Here is an 8103-nt window from a genome sequence, read left to right on the forward strand (position 1 = left end):
TTTTTAAAACTAAACCCAAATAAATAATTTACAGTATGCATAAGGGTTGGCGAAGATAAGGACATTTGGATTGGATCGGGTTGGATGGAACACGTGTCTTGTGCCAAAAGCCAGGCCTACGTTGAAAGAGTCAGCCAATAAAATTGTAAATGGCCCACTATTCCAATTTTTTTTCCTTTTTATAATGAAATTAAAAAATAAAATAAAAATGTATAGTTTGGCAAACAGAGAAATTGAACGACTATAGATTTAGGAAAAAGCGTTTTCCACTCGAAAATGAAAAGGACTTCCAACTTAAGAGTTTGAATCACAAGCTAAATCCTTCTCCTCAGAAAATCCAGCCGCAGAAAAGAGAAAAAACATGTGAAAGACAAAATTTACAGCTGGAAGAGTGACTGCGTTAAGATATTTAAACAAAAATGTTTGAGTCAGTGATCCGTGTTTTTCCGTTCTTTCTTCCCCCACATGTTAATGAGTGGGGGTCGCAGTCTTCCCCAGCGTCTCAAGCACTCCATTAGGTGTACTTGTACTTGATTTAAAGCCTAAATAACTTTTTTTTTTTTTGTTGGGCAAAACCCTAAAACAGAACAGAACTACTGTCTTGTTTTGAGGATTCTATTTAATTGGCTTTGGTGTTCGGCTTTTGCTTCATCTTTCTGGGTTTGTTCATTGTGTCTTGTTTGGATCATGTTGGGCCATATACCTTGGGCGCTGCCCCTTTTTGTGCCGGCTCCCATCTTTCGAGGCCCGGAAAATTCACAATGATAGATGAGATAAGATGGGAGAAACTTCAATCTAACCCAAAGTAGAGGCCGATGAACCAAGAAGAAGAAAACAAATACTAAACACAAAATATTCACAATAGATTTTGCAAATGACTTAAAACTCGATTAATCACATATAAAAATCTTCCTCATTTTTAATATCATTAATATTTTGTTTCCCATTTTTCCAGAGATAATGTGATTTTAAGATATCATTTGCATCTTAACATTACCTACCACTGAGTTAATTATAGTTATAAACTAATTCCGGTTACAATACTGGATCAAAAACAAGAAAATTAAAGAAAATGGAAAAAAGACATTGATCATCCCTCCCCCCTTCCCCTTTCATCGAAAAAAAAAAAGAGTATGAAATGAGGTCGGCCGAGGTAGATTAATGTACAGACTCTAAAATTGCATAGTAAGCGACCAACACCGGTAACGATACGATGGTGCCAAATATCACTCTGCAATGAGAAAAATCATAAAGATAGGTTAATGATCTACATTGTTTCATAGTAATATAGACTAAGTACTTGTGCATGAGTTTCTTACGCAGTGCTGAGTACTTCTGCATGCATGCCATATTCCTTGGCGAAGATGAAGGAGGTAATGGATTGCGGCAATGCTGCCTGCAAATCAATGAACACACACAAACATTTTCACTCTAAATTTAAAACATGTACGTTTGAGCAATCGAAACAAGTGATTAAGCCAATATTGAAATGATAACCCATCAAGTGATGAGGTAGCCAAAGGAAAATTGTGTATAAGTGATTTTTTAAAAAAAATTAAAAAAGGAGATTTGAATTTTATTTTAAAATTATTTATTAATTAATAAGTTAAATATTCGGGTGTAAATTATGTAGAAGTAATTAAGAGTTAAAAAGTTTAGAATGGCAAATAAAGAAAGGTAAGGTTGAAGCCTACGAAATGTCCATTAAGTCTTTAAAGTGTAAAAAGTTAAAAAAATCAAAAGCTTTAATTGAGCACCCACTGGCTTTTTAGTCGACTGGAGTGAACCACATTGCTGAGATGCTGCATGGCCAACGAGTAAAGAAGCAGAATATGCACAACGCAAAATCGAATATATAGAGACAGAAGTGAGCACCTGAATGATGGCGACACGTAAAACATCACCATGCAAACCCACAGCGATGGCCCCAATGGCCATGGCCGCTGGTCCAGCAATAAACCTCAAAACCATCCCGAATATCGTCAAACTTGTGCCACAGGCTATTATTTTTTCTTGAAGAGCCATGAAGGTTCCTGCATAAATATTTGATTGGGAAATGATAAAAGATCAGTCCCAAATTAACATATACTACTTCGAATAATTCTACTATCATATATATAATATCTTTCCCTCTTAAAACCTTGAAATATATAAAAAAGGTTTTTTTTATTTTTATAAAGGGTAGGTAAAATTGTTCTTAAAGAGTTTATAATTTATACCATGGTATGTATTGTCAATTGATTAATTATATTATTAATTTGTTATTTCATCCAAAATTTAATAAAATGATAAGTTTGTTTTGCATTTTTAAATTGAGAAGGAGAAATTTATATCAAATTAATTTTTGAACAGGGAATAAATTTACTTTTTATTAAATCAAATGCTCGAATGTAAATAAATTTTGATTATCAATAATGTATTAATATATATATAGTTAGTCTCACCCATGCTAAACATGGCAGTGCCTGTTCCAGCCTTTGACATTACCAATATTGATCCCTCCATTATGCTTGGCATCTCAAAATGCCACCTATAAGTAAAATTCAAAACCATAATTTAACAATCAAGTATATCCAAAAACATACTAATAATATATTTGAAATAATTCCAAAAATCAACAAAAACTAGATATTAATGCACGCAGACCTGTTTGCAACAAAAGCCCAAGCAAGGCCAATAACACAAGCATATGAATTGGGATTCACAGCCAGTTTCATCCCCACAACCTTCATCAGATTCCAGAAAGAAGGCCTGGTGCTGAGTACCCCAGCATTCTCTGTGTTTCCTTCTACATCTTTCTCCTGTTCATTACCATCTTTTGTTGCTGAAGAAATGGAGACTCCTGACCTCCGAAATTCCAAAACAAATAGCAAAACCGTCAACCAGATAATCGCTTGGGCAACAGATGACTGGACAACAAGATCGACCCCTGTTTGGCCATACATGGCTCTCATCAAAGGCACCCCCACAACCAAAGCATTAGTTAAAGCAGACAAAGAGAAACTTGTGATGGACCAGCAATAGCTCCCTTTGCTACTACACTTTGCCCAAAAGGCTAGAACCACCACAATAACAAGCTTGGATATGGTATCAGCACCAATGAATCGATAATTCATTTGAAACGGATCAATATGAGTTGTGAATTCCACAGCGAAGAGAGGGAGAGTGAAATAGCAGACAAGGCGGTTTATAGCATCACACTGTTCCGCGGTGAATATCCGCCACCACTTCACTGATCCATACCCTAACATCAGTGCAACATAGAGAGGCACCATAGCCACAACCACCTTGTAAACATCTTCCCACCCTATCATTTTCTCTTTTCTTTCTTCTTTTTTTTTCCTCCTAAGTACCTTTGAAAACCCTTCAAAGATGGGCTCTTACCGCGTCTTGTAGTTAAGGGTTTTCAAGTACTATTGAATGAATGAAACATGTTAAGCAAAGGATGATGTGGGGTGTTTATTTATATGCATGGCATGCAAAGACAAGAGCATATTTTTCTTCTGGTTTTTACAAATAATAATACATAATTGTAGAAATTGGTGGGTGTATAGGATTCTATGCCGTGGATTCTTGAAGGTGTCACATAAGGTTTTCTTCTTCTCTGTGAACGCATTGAAGAGTAATGTTGCTTTCAACAAATGGGTTATTATGCTATGGTCAGCAAATTTTCTATAGAATAAGGAATGAGGTCCAGCGATTATTCCACCCACCATTGCCAATAGAGTTTCTGATTTTGTGTAATTATTGTTCATTATTCTCATCAACATTAGATACCAAAGTGGGTCATCCAGTGATAAAGGCCAAGATTGCACTATTTTTTGTTTTCTCTAGCCTTTGTTATCCAGACATTGGCATTTACACTGCTCAGTAGATTGGTACTAAGTGATTTCTTAAGCCAATGGCTTTGATATTCTTGAAGGGGAAAATGTTGAAACATTAAAGAAAAGGGCACCATTAGCTTAGCACTTCCAAAGTACTTTTGTGGAGTTTTGGAAGCAAAATTTGGATTTATTTTGTTTTTCTCAAGAAAGCAAATAATGCTATTTTAAGCATCCAAATTGCTCTACAAAATATAAGACTGTCGAACTTTAAAAGAACAGCATGTTCGTGTTGTATCAATTCTTTGAAAGATGCCTAATGGCTTTCTCGAGTCACAGTGGGGTGATTTGACTCCCATAGCATGAGAATTCAAAGTACTCTCTGGTTAGAGCATCGTGTCTTTTACTTACCACATAAATAAGAATATAGAATAAGTTCCATTTTTTGTTGATTATATCATATATGCTGCCCAAAAGCCGATCCTGTTAACTACAGATCCATCAGTACACCAGCTAGCTTGGCATTCCATGAACTAAAACCCACTTCTTGTATTCCTCTTCGTAGTTGTTGATGGAATGTGAGAAGCTTGAAGTACTAATTTCTGGGAAGGAATGATTTCAATGGTGCTGCTAGCTAGCTAGCTAGTTGATTGAGTTAATGGATTTATTTCCTTTTTGGACTGGATGGTTTATGACTAATTGGTCTTTTGTACAAGTACCACTTTGGACTAATACAAATTTCCTGAGTGAGGGGTCCGACTCCTACCTCAAGGTGCTTCAATATTTCCTCCAAGTGTGCTACATTATACTGGCAGAGGATAAGATTAATTATTCATCTGTTTCTTTTTTTTCTTTGGAGGTGGGGTAGAGAAATGAAGAACCTAGCAAAAAGGTTAGTCTTAGCCTCTATTATGTTTATTTTTATTCTGTTTTGTCATTTTCATTAACAAAACCAGATTGAATTTGTAATTATCATTACATGATTTGTTGAATCCAAAATGCTTTAGAATAGCATCCCTTAAAAAGTGATGGAAGATATTTTCTCTCATTATTTCCTACTTAGGGGGCAATTTACTCGTGGTAGAAAGAATTGAAGCAGAACTTGTTCACGTCCACTCTTTTCCAGCTATTCCTCTTGTCTGCATGAGAAGGACTGTAGAATTTGTCTTGGCAATGGTGTTCAATTTTTATATATAAAATATATTTTGTTGCTTCCACAACTAATTTGTCAATAGCATTTCAACATGGTGGCTGCTTAATCATATGAATAGGTATGTCTGTTCATCAAGAAATCTATGTGCAAAATAAGGTCAAATCCTACACAAAAAGGTACAGCATACAGTTTAAATAAGAATCTAGGCAGCTTGCTAATCCATTATTAATTTTTTTTTTCACTTGTGTGTTTGTTAGCATCACCTCTTACATCAGACTAACGTGGCTGGGTCATGGCACACAGAGACTTCATCACCTTTTCAGCAGAAAGTCTAATTTTCCATCTCTCCATCTCAACACAAAATTGAGATTCAAGTATTAAGTATGATTGGATCTCTGCTTCACTAGGGCATTATTTTGAGAGCATGAGGTTGACTATTAGACCACTCTTTTTTGTTCTCTATCCATAAAATTTAACCTTTTACTTGAAGCTTAGTTACCATTTATTTTATTTGGCCTTTATGACCTAAGCTTTGTGACTCTTTTCTTCTGAATAACAGTATTATCAAAGCAGCAGATAAAATACTAGTTCAAGAACAAATTCCACATTGGGTGGTTCTTAAACTGACTCGTGTCAAGATATGAGATTAAGAATGTGAAAATTGCCTACTTGGACTCTCTCTAATATACTGCAATTTTTTAGTACAAGTAAAGCCAACTCCACTTCCAAGCAAAGGGAAAGTGGAAGATACATTTGGCAATTTTAAAACCCACACATTGGTGGGTGCAATGGAAATCAGTTCTGAGACTCCTGAATAAGGCATTAAAAAGTTTCTGCTTTTTCTCTAGGCATCTCATCTCACCATCTCTTCAATTTGGCCAATCTGAATATTCCAATGCTCTCTCTATCAAGTGCTCCAAACTTATATTAGAAGTTTATATTTTTATATATAAACATAATTTTATAAATTTAAGTTACATTTTTATTAAAATATTTTTAAATTAAACACTATAATGTAATTTTTTTAATAATTACTTATTTTTAAGAGCTTATAAAAAATATAACTTAAAATATATTTAGTATTACGTTTGTCAATTTATTTACGGATAAAATTTTTTCCAAAATTAATATAAAATTATTTCTTATCCATCTTAAATTTTTTTAAAAAAATTATGCTCGACAAAACCAAATAAGCGTTTATTTTTCATAGAATCCGAAAAGGAATTTCCTTTCACTTTAAAATTACATCTTGGCAAAAGAAAAAACTGACAGAAACAAAGAGGGATGAAAGAAAAAAGAGAATAAAATTAAATATTGCAATGAAAAAGGGAAATTGTTGGGCTCAAGTCCAATTAGGACGTTTATCTTAAATATGCAATAAAACAAAGATTCAAGAATTATGGATGTTACATTAATAAATAATAAAATATATTATTAATTAAAAAATATTTTTTATTTAATATACATAGTTTAGATTAAAAACATAACCTCGTTACACCCAGCTCATGTCTCATTTATCTTTATTTTCAAACCATATGCTTATTTAAGTTTTGGCTTAAATTTATTACTAATATATATTCACAAATTACAATTTAGAAATAAGTAAAAGTTAAATTATCATTGAAAAATAAAAAATTCAATTTGCAGTAATGAAACAAAGGTTTTGGATAAGAGAGAGAGAAAAGATTAATTAACTGAAATTGGGTGCTCTTAGATATTGCCACAAAGCTTGAGTTGAAAAAAACAGATTGTGATGAATGATTGATTTGCCACTCGCTTTCTCCAATGGAAACAAACAAGTTGTTCGGTGTTGCGTTCGAGTTCGGATTAATAACAGCAGACGACAGTTGCAGGTAAGTATCTGACAGCAAGTGAATCCGCGTGGGACACGTTAGCCTGTTGTTCACTTAAAACGAATAGTTTCGGGCGGTAGACCAGCATCCCACATCGCAAGGACAGCAGCAACGCAAATAATACTTAAGGCACAACCAAGAGTGAAGAGGCCACGACCTTACTTGAACAGGATCTGTTCTATAGGCTCGTACCTCTGTGTCCTTGAGTTCTAAGGAGACAGGATTTCAAGTCTGGTTGACGAATTAGGACTGTGTGATCAGAGCGTGATTAATGGTTTGGTGATCCAGTTCGGATCACTCTGGCCGTGGAGGATCGTTCCCCTCCAGTCTTTGTCTGGAGGGGATGGTTACATAGTTGTCTGACAGACTTTCAAATCTTTTTGGGTTCTGAGAGATCAAACAGCCAGGTTTATTTAAGCGGGCATCATTCCAAAAGTTCGCAGCAAGAAACGCTTTTAGAGATTCTGATGCTTAGGTCCTAGCAATTTTACATATAAACTTTTGAGGTTTTAATTATATTCGGCAATAAACCCCACATGAACAACGCCTGTACATGTCATGGGCATTAAACAGCATTCACTAGGAAAATCAGAGAACTCCAGGGGCCAGGGTAATGGTGGTTGTTATACAACATCCAAGAAGAGGAGGAAAGATGAGGTTTCTGAGAGTTGGCCTGATTGGTAAATTCGTAACAAGTACCACAGCGAGCATACGCAAATCATTTAGCAAGCAATCATAAACACGAACAAAATCTGCACTCTCTCACATGAATCACATTCAATTATAGAAAGATCTCATGAATAACATTCTGTTTGTTTAATAACTCAGTCCTCACCATTGCCTTTCAAAGGCAAGGAATTTTCTATTAGAAAGTATACTATTCGGTAACTTAGATATGGTGGGTTAAGTTATTAATTCCAGTGATGGTTGCCCCTTCAAGGTAGCAAAAATACAAATGAATATAAAAACAGCTCGAACCCAACACAAAATAACTGGGTGTGGTGGATTGAGAAAATCGTGCAAACATGGCTATACCCAGTAACCCAAAAGTGGCACAAAAGGAGAAGTAAATACCTGGCAATGGCATCAATGCTAACCCAAGATGCTTGCCCCTAATCTACAAATTCTTCAAATACCTCCAGAATCCAGAATAAAAATTTAAATGGAAATGCCATAGAAAGTATAAATAGTTCAGATAAAAACAAATAAATCACATCCGACCACAATGCATGCAAGCAAAGCATTAGGGTCAATCATGATCCTGGACCAACGTAAT

General features: G+C 34.9%; 1 protein-coding gene and 1 non-coding gene across 3 annotated transcripts; one reads left to right on the plus strand and one right to left on the minus strand.

Annotated features, from left to right (window-relative positions):
* Positions 1 to 818: 818 nt before the first annotated feature.
* Positions 819 to 3444, minus strand: PIN5 (Auxin efflux carrier family protein). 2 transcript variants are annotated; one of them, XM_021427130.1, is made up of 6 exons: positions 2647 to 3444; positions 2445 to 2530; positions 1876 to 2033; positions 1762 to 1802; positions 1320 to 1396; positions 819 to 1231 (listed from the first exon to the last, which is right to left on the minus strand). In XM_021427130.1, exons 1-6 carry the CDS (start codon positions 3312 to 3314, stop codon positions 1227 to 1229), a joined length of 1035 nt encoding a protein of 344 aa, XP_021282805.1. In that variant the 5' UTR covers positions 3315 to 3444; the 3' UTR covers positions 819 to 1226. The 2 variants fall into 2 exon arrangements, with proteins under 2 accessions (XP_021282805.1, XP_021282803.1); XM_021427128.1 differs by lacking the exon at positions 1762 to 1802.
* A 3535-nt stretch (positions 3445 to 6979) lies between these two features.
* LOC149527261 (small nucleolar RNA U3) lies at positions 6980 to 7196 on the plus strand. The gene has a single exon (XR_016351192.1). It is a non-coding gene; the product is annotated as a small nucleolar RNA U3 (small nucleolar RNA).
* Positions 7197 to 8103: the final 907 nt, after the last annotated feature.

This window comes from Theobroma umbraticum, unplaced genomic scaffold (genome assembly GCF_002168275.2).
Source record: "Theobroma umbraticum cultivar Fairchild unplaced genomic scaffold, ASM216827v3 scaffold_147.0, whole genome shotgun sequence".
Lineage (NCBI taxonomy): Eukaryota > Viridiplantae > Streptophyta > Magnoliopsida > Malvales > Malvaceae > Theobroma > Theobroma umbraticum.

Bases quoted from the DNA above. Each gene is read 5' to 3' on its own strand.
- PIN5 (XM_021427128.1), bottom strand. From the start codon at position 3,314: ATGATAGGGTGGGAAGATGTTTACAAGGTGGTTGTGGCTATGGTGCCT. The intron at 2,531-2,646 runs GTCTGCGTGCAT...TTTTACTTATAG, and splicing joins TGGGCTTTTGTTGCAAACAG to GTGGCATTTTGAGATGCCAA. The intron at 1,232-1,319 runs GTAAGAAACTCA...TTCTCATTGCAG, and splicing joins GCAGAAGTACTCAGCACTGC to AGTGATATTTGGCACCATCG.